General features: G+C 39.0%; 2 protein-coding genes across 2 annotated transcripts in view; one reads left to right on the top strand and one right to left on the bottom strand.

The window, feature by feature from the left end:
* The first annotated feature begins 1 nt into the window (after nucleotide 1).
* On the top strand, nucleotides 2-13,935 carry LOC121655715 (actin-related protein 2-B). The gene is made up of 9 exons (XM_042010520.1): nucleotides 2-144; nucleotides 2,239-2,349; nucleotides 4,041-4,256; nucleotides 5,133-5,205; nucleotides 5,651-5,787; nucleotides 5,929-6,078; nucleotides 8,888-9,033; nucleotides 9,492-9,624; nucleotides 12,316-13,935. The coding sequence occupies exons 1-9, from the start codon at nucleotides 97-99 to the stop codon at nucleotides 12,484-12,486; spliced, it is 1,185 nt and encodes a 394-aa protein (XP_041866454.1). The 5' UTR covers nucleotides 2-96; the 3' UTR covers nucleotides 12,487-13,935.
* Nucleotides 13,936-16,563: 2,628 nt separating this feature from the next.
* The window catches only part of LOC121655648 (sprouty-related, EVH1 domain-containing protein 2-like), a 28,346-nt gene continuing 19,563 nt past the window's right edge, over nucleotides 16,564-25,346 (bottom strand). The window contains exons 5-6 of the mRNA XM_042010430.1: nucleotides 20,739-20,897; nucleotides 16,564-20,620 (exon numbers count right to left, since the gene is read on the bottom strand). Coding sequence (XP_041866364.1) covers nucleotides 19,838-20,620; nucleotides 20,739-20,897 — 942 coding nt within the window. The 3' untranslated portion in view covers nucleotides 16,564-19,837. The remainder of the gene's footprint in view (nucleotides 20,621-20,738; nucleotides 20,898-25,346) is intronic.

Genomic DNA, 25,346 nt, shown 5'->3' with positions numbered 1-25,346 from the left:
CCCTTCCCTTCCTCCTCTCGGCCGGGTTGGTGTGTCTTCCTTCCGGCTTGCTGAAGAAAGTTGAGGGAGGTTCAGCGGTAACTGGGGCTTTACACAATGGACAGCCAGGGAAGGAAAGTGGTGGTCTGTGACAATGGAACCGGAGTAAGTTTGCAAATTTGATTCTGCGTGTTATCAAACTGTGGCTTGCGTTAAACGGTGCCGCTATGTCGAACGATTTGCTGAAACAGGAAGTGGGGCTGTCAGCGTCCCAGTTAGCTAGCTGTAACTGGGTGTGTAGCTAGGTAGCTTGTTAGCCAGCTAATTTTCATTCATCCAGACTTGACATGGAAATAGCACGCAAAGTGGGTGCACATGTAAGGATAGAAGCTGAATTTATAGCTATAAGTGTAGCTCCTATAACTGTTCATCTTATCAAATTCAAGCAGATAAGAAATTTTAAATTAGTAACCAACGGCAACTAGGCTAAAGCTGCTAGCTAGCATGCTAGGTTAAACAGCTGTATGTCTTGTTCCTACAGCCTGCTAGCTGCGTCAGTGATTTCCGCGATTTGTTCAGCAACCACTCGGAATTCATAGGTTCATCGTTTTTTTATTTTTATTTGGTTTGCTCAACAATTAAAGTATTTAGATTTTTATATAGAAACAGTAATCGGCAGCTAGGTGTAGCGTTATTTAGGCCGTGTCAGGTGAATTGAGGAGGCACCTCCTTTATTTTCTCTCAAAAAACTTCGCCTTTAAAAATGTTACTTGGCGGTGACAAACTAAGTACATGGGCCTTGTAAACATCCGCATCCACGATTTAATACATTTGTTTGCACATATATTTATTAAGCAGATTTACTGTTGTAGACAGTTTATAGGAAATCGTGGGAGCTTAATCAGAAATATTATGAAGGGACCACCACATTAGTGAAAAATGACTAACCTTTTCTTTGCCAAAACCTGGCTGCCAGATAAATTACTCATTAAATTGGGGATAAAAGGTGTTTCTGTGCAGCAATAATGTCTTAATAATAATAATAATAAACTTTCTGCATCAGCGACTTCATAATATGCAATTGGAAAATGTGTGATTATTTTTAGGAACTGTTCACTGCACACAAAGGTAATGCAATCTCTTTTTGAGTGCAAGGACTTCCTCATCTTAACCCCGTCAGCAGTCAGGGAGGATGTTGGCTCAGCACTGACTAATAAGGCTTTTTTTGAGATGTGACTTTTTCAAAAGCAGAAAGGACTGCCTTATATCGGTGAGTTTAACTGAGAAGTCAAGAGGAAGTGAGAAGAGTAAACCACAGCCACTTAGTTCATAGACACGTTCTGTTTCACATCATAGCCCATTGCAATGCTTTTTTTTACACTGCTTAGTAAAGCAACAAGCACATGCACCTGTAAAACAAGAGAAGCAACTCTCAATTTTTTTGGGTTAGTTGACTAAGTTAGGTTTCCACCTTAAAAGTCATAATGAAAAATATCAATAGAATTTAGTGTTTTACATTTGCGCTGATTCTAAAAAGTCCAGTTAGCTGATAAAATTATTTTTAAGGTTAATGATAGTTTTTTTTTCTTTTCAGCTGCAGTTGTGATTTATTTAGTCTGTCAAAAGGCCAATAATAAATCAATGTTTTAGAATTGTCCACTGTTTTAGTTATCATTGATGCTCAGATATCTGATCTGTTCTGGTTTTTGATGCTTCCTGATCTGAAGTGCTGCTCCACAGCCCAGTAATACAGTTATGAGCTTGTGAAAGTACTGTGCAGGGAGCAGTAATGACTTCTACCTGCTCTACCAAGTGATATTGAAGGTTGATAACATTTTATGTGAAGGTAATAAGTAAAAAATGCTTTGATTGGAGTCTTACTGACATTTTAGTTCTTATTAACATTGGATATATTTTATAAAAGCATGAAGAGCACTGGGGTTGTGAAATCAATGTGACATTTATTTGGTTAGTTGGACTAAACCATAGATTTTTTTTTATCTTTGAAAACATTCATCCTATTGGATTTTTATGCCAGTAAGCAACAAAAATATGTACAAACTCTTCATATGGTGTTACTAAGACAGAAATGCATGAAACAAACATTATCTGTTTACTGTTGTAAAAATTCTTAGTAAGTCTGCTTTTATAAGAAATCTCAGTAATGTTTTACTGTAATGTGCCCAGCTATCTCATCACAGTTTAAATGCATTTTTTCTAATCACTTCCTCTTTTTTCTTTCTTATCTTTCTGTTTTAGTTTGTCAAGTGCGGCTATGCAGGCTCCAACTTCCCAGAGCACATCTTCCCTGCGCTTGTTGGGAGGCCCATCATTCGCTCAACAGCCAAAGTGGGAAACATTGAGATCAAGGTATGAACTGGTTGTTTTGATGCTCCAGAAATGGTAGTTTAATCAAACCACAAAGCCTTTTTTTTTAAAGTCTGTTTGGGAAATGAATAAGATTTAAAAATATTTGCTGTGGCGTAAAAGCATGTGTAAAATACCAACATTAGTTTCTTAATCAAGCAAAATTGTTTAAATTTAGGTTTAATATAAGATTCTATATGATCTTCAGCTCATTTCTGCAAGTATGGCTTTGAATTGACCGTAATTTGAACAAACATAAGTTGGATACCCTGCAGGAGTCTATGGTTTTATAGCATGCACCTATTTCTACCTTTCTCCTGTTCTTTTCACTTATTATTTTTTTATTCATTAAATTTTTTTATACCTGCCTTCTTCTTTCTCCATGTTTTGTTCTCCCTCTGTGAACTAGAATGCCCAGAAAATGGTAAGTTCAGGTCGGTGTGTGCCTCCTGTTCTTGCCTGCTACAGAGAATTGTGCCATGTAATGTTATCTTCTGAAAATGAAACATTGTCTTTGTATTTTGAGTTTTTTTCTTAATTTGTTTTCCTTCATCTTTTTTTTTCTCCCCATTTCTACTTACTATGATCTGTTCTTCTACATCCAAAGTTGTTTGCTGACTTTTGGTGTTAAATTTGAGAGTCGTTGGCCAAATAAGTGGCAGGGAGGAAGGTAGAAGTGCAACACATTGTGTTAATGTCCTCCTTTCTACAGGCAGAAAGTGTTAGCAGAAATAGCTGCGATGAATCACAGTCCAGCTGTTATCGATGGAGTGCTAAGAGATTTTGGACCAGTTCCATTTTCAGTCTCTGATCTCCTCGTGCATCCTGGCAGCTAAATGACCCCACCACCACCCACCAATCCTGCTGCCGCGTTCAGCAAAAAAGAAATTAAAATGTCAGCTCCAGCTGGAGCACTTGGTTCCACATGACATATTTCCTGCATCTGTATGCATTATAGATCTTTCTTCATTCTACTATTTATGAAGCACAGAACATTTTTAAGTACAACCCACTTAGCTGCAGGGGTCTTCATTGAAATAAGTGTTTCACCTTTTTTTTTTTTTTTTTTTTTATTATATCATGTAATGGAAGTATCCATACCCAAGGATGCATGGCAGACATCTGAGAATCAGAGACAGAAACACATCTGGTTTTCTTGTTTTTTTTTTTTTTTTTACTTTTTTTCTTTTATTGACACCACATGGAGGCGATGCCTGACTGGTACTTTGTTAATGCCAAAGTGCACAGGATGAACTTATAAAATGGCTGCCTTCAGCCGGCTTTTGATGTTTCCAAGTGGAACGTGAGATGCTTAACTGTGTGGCTAACACTGAGCTCTAACCCAGCAGCTGTTTACATTGCCAGGCTGCTTTGCATGTGGATAGTTGAATGGGGATAAAAGGAGTGGTTTACTGTAGCTGAGGGAAAGTGTTTCCAGGTGCATGGAAAGTTATGCTTTGTGGTGCATGCTGGGTAACAGAGTTTTAAAACGAAAGGCTACATGACTGCAGCTGTGATCTGACAGATGACTCAAAATGTTATTGTTTTAGTAGATAAACAGGAGAAGACAGCAGTTTGAAGTGACAGGGTTTATGCTCAGTTGGCACTGAATGGTCCAGTCTTTAATTCACAGAAAAGATAGCTAACTGTCTTATATAAATATTTTTGTGTGTGTGTGTTAACCCTTTATCCAGGACCTGATGGTGGGAGATGAGGCCAGTGAACTGCGCTCCATGCTGGAGGTGAACTACCCCATGGAGAACGGCATTGTCAGGAACTGGGATGACATGAAACACCTGTGGGACTACACCTTTGGTCCAGAGAAGCTCAGCATTGACTCCCGCAACTGCAAGATCCTGCTGACCGAACCTCCAATGAATCCCACCAAGAACCGTGAGAAGATCATTGAGGTACAGTGACACATGTCTTTGCTTTATGCATTTTAAACTGTTTTTGTTTCTGTTGTTTTCTGAGAGGGAAGAATGTATTTAGTAGGGCTGCTCAATTATGGGAAAAATGATAATCACGATTATTTTGATTGAAATTGATATCTCGATTATTTAACACGATTATAGATAAGAGGTTGGGGGGGGTGACATTTGAAGTGTTTACTGTGGTAATGTCGACTAGTTTCTTTCCACCAGGTCCCCATAGCTATTGTTTGTCTCAGACCAGCAGCTATGTTCCTCCTGGTGTGATCTGGAAAAAAATAGTCTGGAGACATTTCGTTTTCACGTTGAAATCCGCGTCAATAAAATGTAGCGCGACATTTCTATACGGCTCTGGTGCGGCTTTACCACAGGTCCGTAGTGGGGGCGAAACATCGGACTGTCACCACGTCTTTCACACACCCCCACTACACTCATCGTACAGGGAAGAAAGAGACAGTCCACTAAAATGGTGTTGAGATGGCAGTGATGCCGTTTGTCCAAAGTGTTGATGAGTTTCTTAAATCCTGGATTGTTTGCATCCACCCATCCATCCATTTTAAAAATGTCTGTGTGTGTGTTTGTATGGTAATGTGTTAATGCACTGTAACGTGTGCTCCAGAGGACAAAAAATAATCGGACCATTTCATTTTTATGATCGTTCAAAACCCAGATCGTAATTGCGATTAAAATTCGATTAATTGCCCAGCCCTAGTATTTAGTTTTCTTTGAAAGCAGCAGCACTGTTATCCCTCTGTTTTGTAATTTGGCATTATGTTGCAGAGATAATTTCACACATGTTGCACTCGGACTTTCTCCTCCTCATCTAACAATCATACTTTGTGATCCCTGCCACAGGTGATGTTTGAGACCTATCAGTTTGCAGGAGTCTACATTGCTATCCAGGCTGTGTTGACGCTGTATGCCCAAGGTAAGAAGCCACACCTGGGCTGCATGTTTGGTCAAACAAGACATACCACAGTTTTCACATTACAGAAATTTCACTGGTGCCCCTCCTTTCACTCAACCCCTCACTCACATTTTACTTTTGACCTGATTTTAAGTCATGAGAGGTCATTGGTTCCTTCTTTCTATATGCTTCAGCTGTTACCAAACTAATTGTTCTTGAAGAAGATGGTTGTTAGCCATTATTTTAAATGCAACCCACTGATGGATTTGATTAAATATTTGTTTCTGAGTTCAGATCAATCGATGGCAATCGATTGAGCAGTTTTTAACAGTTGATTGTTGCTTTACAGCTAGTCTATGTCCAGGGTTAGTGTATTTACCGAACTTGTCTGTCATTAGGTTGAAAATCTACCTGGATTAATCTTGCTTGATGGAATTATAGATTAACAGTACTATGTGCGTTTCAGGCCTTCTCACCGGTGTGGTAGTGGACTCGGGCGATGGTGTGACACACATTTGTCCAGTCTATGAGGGCTTCAGTCTGCCTCATCTGACGAGACGCCTGGACATTGCAGGCAGGGACATCACTCGCTACCTCATTAAGGTAACAGTCTCATAAAAGTCACACGAAACAGTGACTTCAAAAATATTTGGGTTGCTTTTAAGATTAAGATTGTAGCTCAGTTTCACTCAGTCTTTCTGCCTTTTGTTTCTCTTTCCTACATCATCCTCTTTATTTTCGCAGTTGCTGTTGCTGAGGGGTTATGCCTTTAACCACTCTGCAGACTTTGAGACGGTGCGCATGATGAAGGAGAAGCTGTGCTATGTGGGCTACAACATCGAGCAGGAGCAGAAGCTGGCACTGGAGACCACCGTTCTGGTTGAATCATACACGGTACGCTTGCATGCTTGCTTTTGACTATAACCAAGCACTTTCAAATTGATAAAGAGTTAGTCGTGCAGTTACATTTAAGTATAACATGACATTAATAAAATGTTGAAGAAGTAAGCCATGTGTAAATACAAATGGAACCTCCTGCCCAATCAGAACAATAACCATTGGCTCTGGGCCTGTTCATTTACACATTCACTTGGGCAGCAGTTTCTGTGCCAGCTTTTCTAAATGACTTTATTGATAGTGGCTCTGTATCTTTTAACCTGTGTTTAACTTTATGTAAATAATGTAATAAATCTTAAGGATTGTGAGAAAGTGCAGCTTTATATGCATGTTTATTGTTGGTCATATTCTCTTGACACCCCATTTCCTAAGCATATATATGTTTAAATATATGGCAGGGTCAGTACATGCCATTGATTTTCACAGTTAATAATCAGGATTGTGACACAATTAAGCTGCATTTCAACTGCAGGGACCTTTTCCAAAAAAATGGTTCCTTTTTGGGAAAGGGTCTTTGTTTTTTTTTTTGTTTTTTTTAGCATCTCTATTTCTACTACAGGGGCTAAGCAGAGTTCTAGTAAAGATGTTTTATCCCTGAAAGCAGACCACTGTTTTTCTGATTCTTACAATAGGATCTGTTCTAAAGCACAAATAAAGACTAACTAATTCTAAATTAATACAGTGGAGCGCACTTCCTTGTTCACTGCTCTGTCATAGGAGCTGCACTTCTAAATTATTAGACCCAAGTTGAAATTGAAAAACAACCAGAGCTGACATTACATTTTTAACGTTTTAAATAACAATAATAATAACACACAAAAAAGTTGTGTAGCTTAAAGGTTCAATAATTGAAATCAGTAGATATCCTGATTATAGTGAACCTGTGTTGTCATACAGACCCATGGAATTTCAAGCTGTTAATTATGACTAGACAATATGTTGAGATTTTCAAATATATCGAGACTATCACACACATGCAATATAAAATGAGGAAATATTATCGAGATGGTTTGTTTTAAATTAAATCTCTTTTTGCATTTTGCACATCTGTATTTTTACAGTTTACGGTCAAGTATTTTTATTTTTAATATACAACTACTTTAATTTCAGTTTTAACAGCTACCTCACTTACTGTTTTAATGCACATGCTGCTGATCCTTAATAAAAGGGCATTTACCTCTCAAGGCTGTAAATTAGAACAGTCTCTTTTTGACTTTGATAAAGCCAAACCAACTTTATTAATAAAGCACTTTGAAAACAGTAAGTACTGACCAAAGTGCTGAACAGTAATAATAAAAAAATCTATCAAGATATATATTGTATATTGTGATTAAGGTAAAAAAAAAAAAATACTGAGAAAATTAGGTTCATATCACCCAGCCTTGCTGTCAATTCATCAGCTTTGCAACTGACATGTTGGGCAGCAGAAAACATATTTGCAAAGGAGTTGCTTCTCTCAAATGGGTATTGTGTGCATTTAATCCTTGATTGCTATAAAGGGGGGAAAATAAACTTAAAAAAAACACATAAGGAGTTGCTAAAGGGTCTATTTAAATACCACACAGTAAGGAGGATAAGGTTGCTTTTGTCCCCCCCCCCATTCTAATCAGCATATTTTGTCCATTTTTTGCATGCGAGAGGCTTTATTTCTAAGATGTATACAGTCCCCATGTTTACTGCTGTTAGATATTTAGCAAATATGCCAAAAAACAGAAGTAGGATCAAACTTGACCCATGCAGGAAAGATACCCAGTCAGGGAAGAACAAGACTGAATATGAGGATTTACAATAATTCATTAAAAAATATGTATATAATCTGGGATGTCTATATTTTATGAGGCACATTCTATATTTATTTTAACTTGAGCACTTTTTTAAGTCTGTCCAATTACAGCCCTCGGGAGAATCCAAGTTTTGCTTTGTTTATTTTTTTTATGTAAAATTAGTTCTTTCCATGCCTTCTATGTGTGCACAAGTTTCATATTTCTGCTTGAAATAGCATCATGGCAGAAAGAATTCCTCTCAGAGGATTTGTTATTCAAAAGTGGCTGCATTTTTAAGTAATCAAAATGAATAGGGTAACTAAATCTGGTTCAGCACAGAGCTAAGTAGACTACCACATGGACGCTGTTGGCTGCTTAAGAACAGGGCTGTGCCGCTGACTATTTTCTCTGAGACTCAAACATATGGGGGTGCAGCACTCCTCCGTCAGGCTTGCTTTTCTTTCCAAGGTCCTTTTTCCCTGCAGAGGGAACCACAGAATCTAAACCTTGGTTCTGAAGTATGTATTACTGCACGCCTTACCGAGCACATGTTGTGTCTCAGAGCTCACTGTGACCATGTGTGTTTTGGTTAGCGTAGGCGAGTATGTATGTAGAGTGTGCCGAAACAAGGAGGGCAATGTAACTGTGGCCGAAGGGCCCTGAACTGTGTGTTACATCATTTCCTGTGCAGCCACTTTGTGGCGGTGGCTGGGCTCTGCTTCCTCCCACTGCCCTCTGCTGAATGAAACCTTTTTATAGTCGCACATATTCACTCTACCTCATTTGGAGCCCACAGTCTCTGGGCTCTAACTTGCTGTTCAGTATAACCAGGAGGATTTTTTTTTATTATTAACAGTCAAAAACACTTTATTTTATTTGTGAAATATATTAAGAAATGTAAAACTCAAGCTCCATTTAAGTCTCGATTCTTGTAATCAAGCCTTACACCCTCAGGTGCTCTTGTACATTACATCTTACCTCTTCAGTGGTGTCATACTCTTTTATCTCTTTTTTTTCATCTTTTTCCTCCCACACATCTCCAGCTGCCAGATGGACGTGTGATCAAGGTGGGAGGAGAGCGGTTTGAGGCCCCTGAGGCTCTGTTCCAGCCCCACCTCATCAACGTGGAGGGTGTCGGAGTGGCTGAACTCCTCTTCAACACCATCCAAGCAGCTGACATCGACACCAGGTGAGGCCAATAAAAAGTGCACATATATACTCTATAAAGACAGACAGATACAACAATAAATGCTTTCTCAAGAGTGACTCATTGTTTCCTCTGGAGCACACGTTACAGTGCATTAACACATTACCATACAAACACACACACAGACATTTTTAAAATGGATGGATGGGTGGATGCAAAATGGTGGCGTTGCAAGCTCAGAGCGCTCACTGAAGTGATTGTGGATATTAGACAATATATACAATAGTGCTTGCATGCTAGAGTTATGTTTAAACAGAAAATTTAGCTTATGCTTCTGTGTTTAATACTTATGTAACTGAAGGGATAACATCTGTTTCTAAGTTTATTTTTTTAATTTGCAGATTTGAAGTGAGAAAACACTTTATTAGGGTCATTTTTATTATTTTAAGAGCAGTTCAGTCTTTTTCTGCCCTCATCACTGTCAAACTTTCTGTCTTCAGGCCTGAGTTCTACAAACACATTGTGTTGTCGGGAGGATCCACCATGTACCCGGGCCTGCCGTCTCGGCTGGAGAGGGAACTCAAGCAGCTGTATCTGGAGCGTGTGCTCAAGGGAGATGTGGACAAGCTTTCGGTAAGAAAATTACTTTAACACCTCTTCTGTAATTTACTCCACGACAAGCATCATTAAGTATGACTTAAAATTGGTCTGATGTGGTTTACATTTCAACTGTGAAAAACTGGGCGATCAATTTTTGCAGTTTGGTTGTACCGCAACCAAGAAAATTAAGAAGAAAAAAAAAAAAGAGGTGGGTGGGTTGAACTTACTGGTACGCTCAGATGAACTAAACACTGCCTTTACTTGCCAGCCTCTCACCTGGTGTGAATTAATGGTTCTAGCTGATTCTCAATTTCTTTAAGTTTGCTTGGGTGGGGTTTCCCCACATGTGAGAGCACTGAAGTGCTTGGAAGTAACAACTTTAAAGCAATTTAATTGATTCAGTTTAGTAAAAAATAGACAATTTTTAAATAACTGCCACTCAGTAAAAAATTTAAGCAGTGTTTCAAACAAATCTTCCCAGTTTGGACATTGAATGAGTTTGTCCCTCACACTGGTGTAGTGTACACAGATCACCACCAGAGGGAGCAAGAGGCTAATGGACGTTCATTATACCATTTAAATAACACATGATGGGTTCACTTACTGTGACAAATATTTGTTTTAGAACAACATTGCCATTCAATTTTAATGTCTTTATCTGAGTCATATATTATTTGACTGTTTTAACTGTTAGTAAACAAAGCTTTGTACATGAACAGCAAGTTGTGCTCTTTACTTTCCTGCCTGCAAATGGAGTTGGCCGCATTTGCCTAAGAACTGTTTATCTCATTTAGGAACGGAAGTCTGGGATGGAATTTTGTGAAAAGTGATGCAACTGTGCAAGACACCATATATGTTTTATGTTTGATAGATGCTGTTGAGCAGTAACTGACAAGAAACAGCTGCTTGGCTTCTCATTTTGATGCTAAAATATATGGTTCAAGATGCTGCCTTCATTTGTTTGTTTGTTAGTGCATTAAGATGTATGAGTCTCATGAGCAACAAACAGAAGCTGCACCTTCACCCTGTCTGTTGAAATTTTGAGTGTTTAGACATGCTTAGCCCACTAAACACACATAGGTGGGTTTTTCTGAGAGCTGTTTGATGATGACAATGACAAATTTTTATTTCAAACATGTACAGCTGTCAAAGCTAAAGTGGGAAAGAAGTTATTAGAAGCGTTTCAAATTATTTACACTTCTGAAAAAGAGCACAAAGAAATGCAAACTTATTTAACTACATCACATTCAAGTTCAACTTAAATACACGTCAAACATGTGGTTTCCATTTGACCATTCATTCTAACAATGACTAAATATTTGTAGCCGAACATCTGCATTTAGCATATCGATGGAGCTTCCTTCCCAGCCTTAAGATGATAAATGCTTTAATATTGATTCTCTTTTGAATTGATGCTTTATGTTGTATTTATTTTTTTAAAAAGGTGAACAAGTAAAATGAGGCAAAATTTATAAAAGGGAAATACAATTAAGTATCAAATCTGGATCACATAGTAAACATTAAACATATTAAACAAAATATATATTTGTATGTATTTTAAAATTGGCTCATGTTGAATTGAATGAAAAGCAAAGTTCAAACATTTAAACAATCCTATCTTTTAGCACCTCAGACTAAAATACAAAAAGTTAAGGTTAGTTTCCTCTAAAATGATAACCACGTCCTCTTTCAGTTGAAATTTTACTATTTCTATTTGTCCATATCTTATGATCCTGATAACTGACTTGGTGGATTTTGCTAATTGCTTGTTTTTGGAGAATGATCAGTGGAAAAAAATAATTTTAGGAATTTCTAATATTGTTTTTTGCTTTTCTGATCTTGTCACCAAGGTGAATTAAATCTGACCAGGCTGTCACGAGGCAACTGATATGTATTAGATGGTTAAAAAGTCTGATTACTACACATGGTAAAATATACCAAGAAACCTTACCCAGGTTTACACTTCCTCTGGCTCTGTGAAGCATTTCAGGGTCTTTCACTTGATTGTTTTGCTCTTTGAACCAACATTGTTTTGAAGTAAGGACTAAAAACATAAAGGTTAAATTCATCAAAAAGCTGATTCCAAATTAATGTAATTATTACTGAAATCTGCCTGGAGTTAGAATTTACCAAACTATACCTGGTAATAATAGTTTATATTCATATAGTGCTCATGGCATGTCATGTTCCACCTGTGGCCAAAAAGACGTTCATCAAATTGAAGCAATAGCAGTGCTCTTTTATATTTAATCTCATAATAGCACATGAGGAAGTATCTTTTGTTTGAACATTTTAGTTAGAAACAGTATCAGGATATCTTTAGGTCTAAATGTGTCACAGTAAACATTTAATATTTCTAACAAAAAATGTATTAATGAGTCATGCGCTTAATTTTGAGAGACCTTAAATATCTTTTTGAAATGACTTAGAATGTTGCTTTTATCCAGTTTCAGGCTTTTTTAAGATGTTAAACACCTATAAGATCAAATGGGATTGTTTTGGACACCTGAAGCTGATTGGGCCTTTTTGTTTCTAAATGAGTGTCAGCATGTCTCATCACCTAGCATGACGAGACCCAGCTTAAACTTTTTTCTATAGTTTCCTGTGGGTCTGCTTTTGATGCAGATCTCCTTTACATCGATTAGAGAAACAAAGACTTTTTTCGGGGAACTTTCAGTTGAGTCATGAACTTATTATATGCCTCTCTGACCCCCTGTTTCACAGAAATTTAAGATCCGGATTGAGGATCCTCCTAGGCGAAAGCACATGGTGTTCCTGGGCGGAGCCGTGCTGGCTGACATCATGAAGGACAAGGACAACTTCTGGCTTACCCGGGAGGAGTACCAGGAGAAAGGAGTTCGTGTGCTGGAAAAACTCGGAGTCACCGTCAGATAAAGCACTGGACGGACAGAACACACACACGCATACAACACATTCACAGTACACACACATTTCCCCTCTTGCCCACATTGCAGAGTATATATGTATTTATCCCTCCTCTTTGTTTTGGCTCATTTTTCCTCAACCATCAGAGGGAAGCAAGCCTTCACCACCTCCTCTAATTCTTCCTCTCTTCTCTTCTGGTTGAGGATTTGCTCACACTTTTCCTCTCAAGCCCCAAGAACTAATTTCATTTTTGCAGATTTTTTTTCAGCAAATTGGTTAGTTAAAATCCAAATTGAAGGGTTACTGCTGCCCTGGTGGTGCATTTTCACCAAGTGCTGTTAGAAACGGTTAAAAGCACAGCAGGATATGATCGCCTGATTATATGTTTGTTGTGAATGAATTTGGAGGGTGAACCCACCAGCTAAAAGTCTAGTTTAGTTTCCTCCCTTTGTCCAACCTCTAGAGGGGATCAAAAAATGCAAAGTTTCAAAACTTGTAATGACACAATCACAGCCCATCACAAATAGCCACGGCCGCTTTCAGCATCTGTTCCAGGTGAGCGCGTACTGATCACATTTTTATGTCGGTTTTTATAAATGATATCATAAATTTTCTTTCCTGGGAGAGGGATTACTTCTTGCTTTTTTTTTTTTTCTTTCTTTTTCTTTTGTTGGATGTATGAGTTCAATTTATATCTTTAAAATCTGATATTTTTTTCCATTAACTTTTCTTTTGTTGCTGTGCACTACCACTGCTACTACCATTGTAAATGGGGTGTATCGTGGTGACAGAAATTCCTTTGTGGTTTTTTTTTTTTTTTTTTTTTTATCATAAAGAATTGATGGTTGATTCATAAAGGGACAAATACACAAACTAAAAGCCCCTAAGCTTGACATCGGATGTGTGACGGTACTTTCGGGTTTAGTGGGTGGTGAAACAGTGATGTGGGAGGGGAGGGGTTTACTATTTGTTCTTCATCAAACAGCCTCGCCTCTGCCCCCTCTCTGGATGTAAAACCTTAATGAATGAATGGATGTAAACAGTTGCAGCAATATTTCAAACTGTGTTGACTCTCGTACCTTACAAGCTGCATGCCGAAGCGTGGGGGCGGTTGTAGGTTAAGGATCGGATCTATTTAATTCATGAAACTTGGAAAAATAAAACAATATCTTATAAAAGTTGAATCGTTGTTGAGACCATATTTAAGTTCTCCAGTCTTTGACTCCCAGCGGTTGACTTAATGTCACTGGAGGCACTTCTATTTTGAGTATGATAAATGTGTATATTTTTTTTTCTCTTCTTTCCATGAACGTCTATCCAGTGCCAAGTGCAGTTAATATTACTGGATCTCATGTTTTAATGTCTTTCTTTTTGTCACTTTTTGATTTTATTTTCTTGTGTTGTTCATAGCATAACTGCCTAACGCTGATTTAAATAAAGAAAAGTGATTTATAAGGATTGTTGTGTGGCAGGTGCTTTATTCTTGGGGGTAATTTCTGCACCATAATATTTCACATTTATGAATGAGTGTGTGTGTGTGTGGTGGTGGTAGGGTCTGCAGATATTTACTGGAATTTTGTTTCAACTGGAGGTCAGACTAGATGAGCTGGATTAGGCGGCCTATACAAAGGAGAGGATGGACTGGGTTTTGTCTGCAGATCATAACTAAATCTGCACACGGACCAGAAGGAGGAAGAGGAAGTGAAGCAGTGGCAGAGGACTGGCGCCACCAAAGGAAGAGGCCGTCTTTCCGTGCCTGAAATAAAGATCTCACCCAGACTCTTCCGGTCGTGCTCCATTTTAATCCCTAGACTCATACTACTTCCCTCTTAACCCTGAACTGTTACCTCCGAGGCGCCGTTTGTTGTTTCCTTCCTGGCTGAGCACAAACTGAGGCATCACCTGAGCACAAATTTAAATAGAATGCAATGCAGAGTTTTGAGGCTCTGGTATTGTAACTGAGGGCCTTAGTGTGAATATTACAGTTTAAGTTAGTTATTGACAATTTTTTTGTTTTTTTTTTAATACTCTTATTTCAGATATGCTCCAAAAGTGTCCTCTTTAGTTATTAAAGATGAATGGAAAACATTCTTTACTATGAGTACATGCTTTTAAAGCTTCAGTATATTTTGATTTGCAAAAAAGATTTAAAGCTTTAACTTGGAATTCTTTTTTTTTTTTTTTTCAAAAGTTGAATTCTACAATTTAGCAACAAGGTTTTCCCCGGGGTGGGAGTAGAGGGATGCATCCTTTAGTAGTTTATACTGCGATTTAGGGCTAAAATCAGACAAAAGAAGTGTGCTAAGGCAGTCATGTTGTCCTCTACTAACTACCTCTGCAACATTTTTGTTCAGTTCATCTCAATCAAATTATTTAGACATGACAGAAACATACCAGAGCAAAGATGTGACAAATGTAAGCTATCTGGGTGCCATGAAGAAAAAAATTCCTGTTGTGAGGGGAAAGAAAGTTCAAATTCTGTCTATCTTTGGACATGAGACCACGGCCACCCATTCCAGTAAAATGTGGTGGGAAGTGAACGCTGGTGCTCTGTGCACCCAGAGAGAGGCCACACTGACCCCATTACATGAGCAGATATCTTAAATGTTTGCACATGTGGACTGTGATGCTGTTTGCAGCCGTTGAGCTGCTTAACAGGCCCCCAAAAGCCCTCAGGGACCCTCTTTCTCTTTTCTGTCTCCCTCCCCCCTCCCACTCTTGTGCTCCATCATTATCGCCCACATGCTTTTCCAGAGACATCCTAAGTGAAACAGCTCAACGTCCTCAATGGCTATCACATGTTCCCGCTGTGGAGGGAGGCAGCTGGGGAAAGACATCTTGAGGAGAAGAAGACAGGGTGTACTAGGCAGAGTTTTTCTTCTTTGTGCTTTCTTTCATTAAAAACTTTGCCTCAAATTGTTCAAGTTTTCAAAACATGGTGAAAAACTTTGGCTTTCTATCTTCTGGGCCTCCTCATGAAGTCATCCTTTCTTCCTCTGCATAGTATGCTCAAGTTTCTGAATGTTTTCAAAACTGAGCCTAGGGGTTGCAAGATCAAAACTCAAAGAAATCATCTTATAGATACCAAATGATGTGTCTTAGTTGTAATGACCAGAAAAACTCAAAGCTTTTTAACCTTCTTGATTTGCTTTCAAACAGGTATTTCATTTAATTTTTCCTAATACTGGTCACAAAACTATCCCAACTACCATCTAACACTTGTGCAACCACATCACCATCTAATACTTGTGCAAATGTCATCACATCGCAGCATGACCCCATCTATGAAAACATGGTGGTGGTGGTATCATGGTTGGGGCTTATTATGAACAGAACAATGAATTCTGAACCATATCAGCAAACTCTAAAGGAAAACAACAGACCATCTGTCCATGACTAAAATCACTGAGTCTCTTCTTGCCTGCTTAATTGATCCCACAAGAAATATTTGAATATTTTTGGGCTTATAGTAAAGGGAATAATTATGAGAATTGTTACAATGTGTAAATATCACTATACCAGTGTTACTGGTGAGAAATAAATAAAGGCTTGCCTAAAAGTTACAAAAAAAACAAAAAAAAAAAAAAAACAAAACAGAATGAATATGAATATCCTTTTGGGATGATGTATGTGTAGCTCTAAACCTCTATCAAATCATGGTACAATATGTGAACATTTCCTCTGCAAAGGACAACCCTGATAAAGTGAAACGGGATAAAATTAGAGCATTTAGTACAAAGGGTTCAGATGGGGGCAGGTTTTAGAAGGTCAATTCAGGATTTAAATCAAAGGGTCACAAACTTGTATCGCTTACATTTTAGAATAAACCTCCAATGTTGTTATGGGTCAAATATATGCAGGATTAAAGGTTCACTTTTAACTTTTGTTTTGCAATTTGTCACAATCTGTGTGCATTTTAATTTTTCTTCCCTTTAAATAAATTTAACTGTATACACTAAAACCACTTATAAGAAGACATAGATGTAACTAAATGGTTAATTTCACACACTCCAAATACTACATTGGGGCTGTAGATATAGGGAAGTACCAAGGCGAGACTAAAATTAAGTGGCAACTCACTTGCGGTTTCACTATGTTCTCTCATTTTATTAGAGGCAGAAGGTAAGACACACATTTCACTTTAGTTTTCTTACAGACCTGGCCACCCTTCAGTATCTACAAAGTACTTCCTTTTCCTTCTCGAAAGCAAGAGCTACATCCATCTTACATGTTAGAAACAGTTATAAAAAAAATAGAAATAAAAATGTACAACATACACTTGATATATATAATATAATTTTTGCTCTTTTGTTTTTACAGAGGTAAAAATACTAAGTGTAAAAAAATGGATCCAATTCAGTACAGAGTGATTTCTCTAATCTTTTCGATTTAAATAGACAAGGAGATAAAGAGGATGCATTCAGGCACTTGTAAATGGCTCTGACAGGTGAGATTACTCTAAAACACCAGATGAATAGGAAATAAAAGATTAGACGCTGACACTTACACAAACAATCACGCACACACACACATTTTCCAATCTGATTGGGCCCTGTCTCTGACACATGGCAACATCAAAGGATCTGATTCTACAAGAAAGGTGTCAGGATGTAAAAGTGTGTTCAGTTGATCCCAGTAGCTTTGGATCAAGGAGCAGGACAGAGGAAGAGGAGGGGGGCTGGGATGTGGCATAAATACACTCACACAAACTAAGGACATACAAATGGGTACATGGGACAGGATGCATGAAACAGACATCCTCAGGCATTCTGTATTTCCTCTACAGTAAGGGACATTTCCTTGGCAAAACAATCAAGGATGAATTTTTGTTTCCAGGTTTTCAAATGTTTTTCAGACTCCTCGTCTTCTCCAAAGGGATTCCGGTGAGGTCCTGCTTCTTTTCATCTTTAAAAAGCATATTGTGTTCCCCCGTCACATCCCAGACAGGGCCATAACCCAAGCTTAGCACCAAAGCCATTGCCAGTTTTAGTGTTGCACTGTCAGTGTGAGAGCGTGATTGGGCGGCTGTGGCGGCACTCAAAATGGCAAGTGGGGGCAGCTTTCTTGTTTTCCTCCATTTGCCAGAGTTTGTACGCCAACACATCCATCGCGACCCCAAAAGAGATTTTAACAGTTTGTTTCTGAATTCAACCAAGCCGTTGTCAGGCATCTGAATTTACTCTTTGTGCTTCTGATGTTGTACCAAATCTGGCATGGAGGGGGAAAAAATGCTGTAGGGCTGAGATGAGTAGCACACGCAGGTCACATGTGGTTTCAGCGAGTTGTCTCTCATGTTGGTCTCCCATTTTCAAGTTTCAACATATTTTGGCCTTAAAGTAATAGTCTGACTTTTTTTTTTTTTGAATGAGTGATATTAACAAGAGGAGGGAGCTTGTTTGTACAAAGATAAACACTTCTATAAACTGAGCTTACACATCTTATTTTATGTGTATATTATCTGAAAAAATGTCTAACCAGAGACTTTTGAAAAGTAACAGTTTAACACACAACCTTCTATAATTGGACACTTTTTGGTTTTTGTACAGATTAAACCAACATGATTTAAGATGTCTGCTACTAAGTTTTTTAGCCATTAATATTTGAATTCTGTTGTTTGTATATAAACCCACACAAGCAGTTTCCTATATTCACAAAACCTCTAGACCCATTTACCATATGTTGCATCAGATCAACAAAATAAGTAACTAGACATTCATCTGAACTTTCTGCATTTCCTAACGTGCCAGACTTGACTTTTTTTGCAACTTCAGGGAGACCTTTAGACTTGTCTTTCATAATCAAGCCTCAATCGAATGAAAAACCAATATTAAACATGTCCAAAATCATTCATAATCCCATTTTCCCAACAGGGTAAAAAGTGACAATCCAAATTATTTTTATAATCTTAAAGAATTAAAATTAAGTCAGATTTTCACCAGCATACATCTATATATTTTATGTTCTTTTGTTGGGAAATTGCTTCTAACTAATCAATACATCCAAACCATTTAAAATTCGCTGTTCCGCATGGGACCGGCTCACTCTACTTGAGCGATGCTTAAAGAGGAGAGCTGATTGTATGTCGCAGGCTAACTAAAGTCCACAGTTTACACACGTAATGAAAATTCTCTTAAAAGTTCATTTTTATTACAAAAATAGTTTAAATCAAGTGTAATTGGGCTGTACATGGTTATGCTGATTGCTTGGAGCTGTGACCATGCTCCTACTTTTCAGTACAGCAGACATCTTCAGAGAGACAGGTGAAGCTTGGCACGAAACTCCACTTTTTTAAATTTATTTAAGGCATATGGGCACCAATTTTAACGTTATCTGATTGATTTTTCAGTACTTGAAATGACACTAACAACTGCTGGTTGAGGTTCTGCAAAGAACAAGGAAATCAGAGCCTTAAAATCTCGTGTCACTTCAAGTGTTTGCCAAGTAAGATGAGCCAAAAAATCTGACTGGAAATTTAAGACTTGGTTTCTTGGTTAAGGTGGATTTTCTAGGCACTGTTTGAAGTAATGAGAAAGAGGAAGGGATGCAAAAATATTGTAGCACGACTTGAGGCAATGTCTGATTCAGTGAGTGAATTGCAACCCTGCATCACTTTGCTGGAGGATCAATTCATTGTGAAAATAAATAGGATAAAAACACGAATCTTTGGAATATTAGAAGATTAAGATGAGTACTGCGCTTGTTTCAGTGAACTAAGATGTTGACGGTGGAGAGCTATGAAGGCTATATAAATGAGTTCTACAATTAGTATAGACAACAAAGGCCTCAGCGGGCACTGTAAGTATCCATACACACATCCACACGCACACAAGTGTAGTGTCTGAATTCGCTTGTAGCTGGAGCTGAGTTGAACGGGCCTGATTTTGGAATAGAATATAAACAAAATGACCACACAAACATAAAAGGAAAAAAAATACAACAAAGAAACAATTCAAGTTCTTTGACACAGAGTCAGTGTACAAATATAACAATATAAAGTACCTGCATATGTGATACATGACATATAGGTCAGCTATAAAAAAGGCCCCCCTGAAAAAGACTGCTCTCTCATTAGAAACAGAGCATGAAATGGCCACGTGGAGAGCTGAGAGATCTGTCTGCCATGAGGGGGAGCTTATCTTCCCAGGCTGTTCAGAAAATGCACCAACTGTTTTTTTTTTCTTTTTTGGCTTATTTCAGTGTCTGGAATTTGTAGAGAAACCAGAGAAACCAAGGCAAGAGAGCGAGCAGCCATGACTACTAGTCCCCTCTGTGTGTGTTTCCCCATCCTTCCCTTTCCCTGTGCTTGCGTTGGGTTTAGGTTTTTTCTTTTGTTTCCTCTGAGAGGGCTCCAAGCGGCTGCTCAGCTCAGGGCCTTGTGTCGGCCTCCGCAGCAGCCACATGTAAGTCCTGCCCGGTGGCAAGCATGGAGAGGTGGGTAGAGGCAGAGGCAGGGAGCCACCAAAGACAGGCCAAGCAGAGCTAACCAGCGCGTGCCAAGACGGCCTCCGCCCCCGCCTTCGCCCCCGTCACAGGAGCAAGGGTCTGAGTAGTCCCCTTCTGGGTCAGACATGCAGTGGTAGAGCATGGTGTCCGCCAGCCACATGCAGCTGACCTGTCGTATGCATGTCCCCACAGGGTCCGGGGCGTCCTGGCACCGGCCTCTTCGGTTGTCAGAGATGTAAAAGGCCTCGCCGCAGTGCTCGCACTGAGCACGCTCTATTCCATTGTCTTTCCTCCCTTTTCCACCATTTGAGGATGGAGAGGAGCTTGGGAGAAAGGAGCGAGGCTGGTTGGAGACAACTGAGGAGAAACCTGTGTGATAAGAGCCACTGTGGCCCTTACTGGTCAAGGGTCCAAGAGCGGGGTCAGAGTCTGAGGGTGACAGAACTGGAGCCAGTGGGTAAGTGTAGTCGTGCTTTTGTGTCTCTGTCTTGTCAAAGTGGACGTAGGACTCAGATTCATCAGGGATGAATTTAACACGCATATTGGCATGGCGATAGTCCTCGTAGCCCGTGAGCCAGGAGCGGTCCGACGGGCGTCCAAGGTGGCGCTCAGTTTTCTGCTCCCAGGTGCGCTCCCGGGGGTTGATTCGGACGATTTCCTCATCTTCGAAGGTGACATGGCGTGGAAACCGAGACAACGGCTGAAAAGAAAAACAAAGAGATCAAAATTAAACACCACTGTGGGCCTGGTGTTTGGGTGAGAAGTAAATCACAATAAACTTTCTATATGTAGGATATAACCAGATAGTCTTTTCTCACCTGGTCCAAGTAGTAGTGGTCTGTGAGCCGGTAGGAGTCATGGAGGTCATGGCGATGTCCAGGCATGTACTTGTGTCTCTGAGGAAGGGGCGAGGACTCGAGCGGCTGCAGAGAGCTGTCCATTTTTTGGGAGGAATTGGATGAACTGTCTGTGGTGTTCTGAGGGGACAAACAAACACAGGATGCAGGCCTTTTTGATTGGATACATCAAATAGCTAGCAAAAGAGGACACCATGATTGGACAAACAAAAACAGGAAGCCTTGCTTCAGCACTGATTGGAAAAACAGGAAGTGTGAGTTGTTTTTAAAGCCTTGTTATCCATGTTTGGGTTGTTGTGTGCAAGGTAAATGTTAATCTTTCATAAAGTATTGGTAGTAGTTATTCAAACACATTGCAGTGACCACAAAACCTTAAATTATATTCAATCTGCATCATAAGCAGATATGACTTGGATCACCTTAATTCCTTGCAGCTGAGCCAAGAACATACAGCATGAGCCATTCTGGATTTAATTTGAGTCAGAAACATTTAGACTAATGGATAAAGCAGAAAGGACAAAATGTTAGGAATATCTAGAAGTTTAAGCATAACCTCCTAAATGAGCATGCAGTTGAGTTAAGATCAGGAAGATAACTGGTATTTTCATTACTAACTTTGTGTTGTAATAACAATTTGAAACAAAAAAAAAAAAAAAAAAAAAAAAAGAAACGGCACTTTGGCTGAACAGGGGAAACTCAACATCCTTTAACAGGATAAAGAGGGATTTTTCAGGCTTGACATAAAGTCTGTGCTGCAACTTGATATCAGGCCTCCAGAACTTTGCACACAGTAACCACCAAGTATCACCTTTTTTGGCCGTTCCATTTAATAGCCACCCCCTCCACCTCATCTTTGCTCTATTTCCACCTACAGCAACCTGTCCTCTATCCCTCAACCACACTTTCCCCACATTCCACCTTTCCTTATTTCTATTCCACAAGCACATGTGTGTATGTGTGAATAGTATCCTGTCCCATTTCCGCTAAAGGCAGTTGGGGCTCCACTCCAACTAAAACCTTGGCCAGACACAAGACAGTCGGTCCGCTGCCACACAGCGGTCAGACAGGCAGATTTTAGACAGGCACACTGGGGGTCATCCTCTGTGGGCAACAGTTAATAGGTAGGCCTGGACACCTCCTGTCTCATCCTGTCATCATGGTTATATGAGTGCAAGTGGAGGAGATATTCAAGATGTGTGGCCCAGTGAAAAGAGGAAATGTATGAGTTAAAGCTGCTTGATAAGGATATATACATAATAACTTGCTGCTGATCGATCTATACAAAAACTGAAAATAATGTTACAAATTCATCTTCGTTTTTATCTTGCTTCGACATCAACTATGTTGGTCACAGGAAGTTTTTTATTTTATACTATCATCTTCTCCTTTCTGTCTGCAACAGCTGGTTTTCTCCGCTGACCACATTTCATGTAATGACAAAAACTAAACTAGACTGCTTCATTCCATCTATTCAAAAGTTCCCAGTTTTGTGAAGAAAAAATTCCTGGCTCAGCCAGGGGTGATTGTAGCTCAAATGATGTAAGAAACTAGATTATAATAGCAGGTTCTAAATCCTGTTAATAAAACAGTAAATCCCATCCTGCTCCCTATGTACCTTATGTGCATGGCCTAGTCGTGCCATGATATGCTGATGTAAAGGATTATTAGCGGAATTAAATATTGCTAGTATGATGATATCACACATATAATATCTTGATTAGAATTTTTCTTATTAATAACCTGGTAACATAATTATTATTAATGATTTGACCTATGATAATTGCGTAGTAAAAATCTGACAATGTGGCCGGTCTTGTATGGTCTAAGGGTCTAGCTCTTATATAAAGGACTGGGCGAGCCAGTAGTTTCTCTGAGAGCATTTTATAAATTGTGTAGTCTTGTCAGTTGAAATAAATTTATAAATTTCTAAAAGAAATAAATAAATGACCTCAAAGAGTCTTTTGTTACCAATAGCCAAAAGTGAGGGTTTTAAGAGGGTCACAACAACTGCTACCTACATTAACCAGGAAGTGCTGTTGGCTGCTGATGTTACATAAAGATATTGCAGCTGATTTAATGTTCACATGATGGTTAAACAATGCTGGGATCGTCTATTATGAGGCAGTTTGTGAAATACTGGAAACAATCCTTTCCTTTATTGAGACAGGATGAACTACTGTTTTGCCACAGTTTTGAAGAATATTTGCCTAGTAAGATTTTAATTTTTACAGGCTCTTGGGGCCCTGGGCCCTTTGCCCTGGCCACGCTGGATGGCCAGACCATAGAGGCGTAGTCGTATTTGCACAATCACACTCGTCTCTGATCACTCCTCATTCCTCATACTCTGCATGCTGACACAGTCACTGAGTCGTCCAGTGGATTTATACACTAAGAACTACTTTTGTTAAGGTTTTGTTGTGTGTTTCTGGTACTTTGGTTGTTGTTGTAATACATGTTTGTTTTTTTTTTGTTTTTTTTTGTTTTACTTTTTTTTTAAATCTTTTTTGTTGTTGGTGTTTTGGTTATTTATTTATTTTAGAAGGTCCTGATGATTGCCAGCTTTGCTTTCTTGTAGAAGCCGTAAGAAATTGTCTTTTGTGTTTCTGTACAGGTGGAGCAGTTGGCTGTCTGGTGTTGGTGGATTGAAGGGTTGTTGCCTTCTATCTGTTGTACCTTTGTATCTGCTTTTTTTTTTTCTACTTTCTTTTACTTATGTTCACTATTCTCCTTTTTTCTGTCCCCTCTGGTCAGGTCCAGCAAGATTATGTAAATTCCATCATCCAAAATAAATAAATAAGATAAAAATAAATAAATAAATCAGATTATCTAGAGGGGCCTCATACCCATAAAGCTCCCCTTGGCAAAGCAAATTTGTTTGACACAACACAGCAGCCAGACCATCATTTAGCTGCTGCCATGCTGGACAGGACAAGTAAAAAAAAAAAAAAAAAAAAAAAGAATATTTGCCTCACTAATTTCTATTTCTGGATTGTGGAACCTGACGCAATGACAATTTTCCAGTTTAAATAGTCTGCCATGCAAAAGCACAGTATGTGTTGACTTTCTGACACAAAGCAGATGTCTGGGAACCCACCAGCTACATATAGTCAGATTGGAGTAACTAGTGGTTCGTGGGTAATAACCAGGCCAAGACTTCCTTTTCCATTTGCTGTTTTTTTTTTAATGTCACAAAATGTTCAGAATATCTATGAAAATATCTGAAGACTACACTGGGATAGTTCTCTCTGAAGCAACTGACTGCTGGATGCTAAAGTGCATAAAAATGCTAAGCCAGATTTGAAACTGGCGGTATCTTTCATCATCTTCAATTGTTGACCATCCTACCTGTGTTATGTTATGAATAAAACCAACCAACACTCAGCTCCAACAGCGCACCAAGCTCCTTGTGTCAATGTAATTTTGGCATTTTAAATAAATAAATTCTCTAAAGGAAAACGTCAATACTGTTGTTCCAAAATCTGTCAGTCCAGCACAAATGCACAAAATAAATGCTACACGTTACTTGTTATATGACCCATATCTGGTGTGTGTCTGTATGTCTGCCTACTGAAACCATCCCTATTATATCCTGCTCCCCACATGGATACTGCCATGCTGAGAATTTCCCCCTAGCTTTTTTACAAAGCCCTCAGAGCAGCTGGCCAAAAATAACACAACATGCTGCCTCTGCTCCAGACCCCGCCCCCCTGGAGAAGCCATTAGTTGGGGGGAGGAGTTGATACGGTGCAAAACCAGTCCAATTCTGGCCTCGATGGTTCCAACTAATTCAAAACACAGACCAGATTTTCATCTGAAAGCCAAAACTGCACAAAAGCACAAAAGAGGGGGAGAGTTTATATTTCTGGACATCAATTCTCTATATATTCTGGTCCAAGGCTGGACAGAGGGCATTTCATGTTATTTTCTGACACAAAACATGTCCCGACTCAAAGCTCGGGAGGATTCATCCCTCAACAGGCCTATCTCTCTCTCTCTCTCTCTCTCTTGGGATGAGCCCAGAATTGCTTCAATAGCTTTTACTCCTCCTGTTGTGAATGAGCCAAAATAGAGACAGAGAAAAGAGACGTGCCGAAGGGAGGGACAGAGGAAGGGTTGAGTTACGTTTAGGTTTGGTAAGTAAAGAATAATTCAAGGAAGTATGTCCATCCGAGTTCTCTCACCCCTATCCTCCGAATGGCAGTAAATCTGCAACAGCATTTCCCCTTGTCCATGACTGCCCTCCATGCAAACTCTGCTGACACTGTTGCCAACTTTAAGAAAGATCAGTAACAAAGGATCAAAGCCAGTGCTGAACCTATCAATGACTCATATCTGTCAACCTGAGATTTTAGGGTTTAGGAGAGTCTGATAATTATTTACAAGACAAGATACTGCTTTGCCAAGCCCTTCAGAAAAGGAATTAGACCATTATAAAACTATTTTGTTTTCTAAAATACTATGCAGAAGTCTAAAATCACATTATACTAAGCTAACAGCTGGAATGGCTATGGCTGACTATAGTCTGTGTCTTACACCAGCATAAGATTGAGACAAAAGACGTTGTCTTAG

The sequence above is a fragment of the Melanotaenia boesemani genome, chromosome 16, assembly GCF_017639745.1.
Source record: "Melanotaenia boesemani isolate fMelBoe1 chromosome 16, fMelBoe1.pri, whole genome shotgun sequence".
Lineage (NCBI taxonomy): Eukaryota > Metazoa > Chordata > Actinopteri > Atheriniformes > Melanotaeniidae > Melanotaenia > Melanotaenia boesemani.
The sequence above is the reverse complement of the archived record's forward strand: the minus strand, read 5'-3'. Positions and strand labels throughout refer to the sequence as shown.

Bases quoted from the DNA above. Each gene is read 5' to 3' on its own strand.
- LOC121655715 (XM_042010520.1), top strand. From the start codon at position 97: ATGGACAGCCAGGGAAGGAAAGTGGTGGTCTGTGACAATGGAACCGGA. The intron at 6,079-8,887 runs GTACGCTTGCAT...ACACATCTCCAG, and splicing joins TTCTGGTTGAATCATACACG to CTGCCAGATGGACGTGTGAT. The intron at 9,034-9,491 runs GTGAGGCCAATA...TTCTGTCTTCAG, and splicing joins GCAGCTGACATCGACACCAG to GCCTGAGTTCTACAAACACA.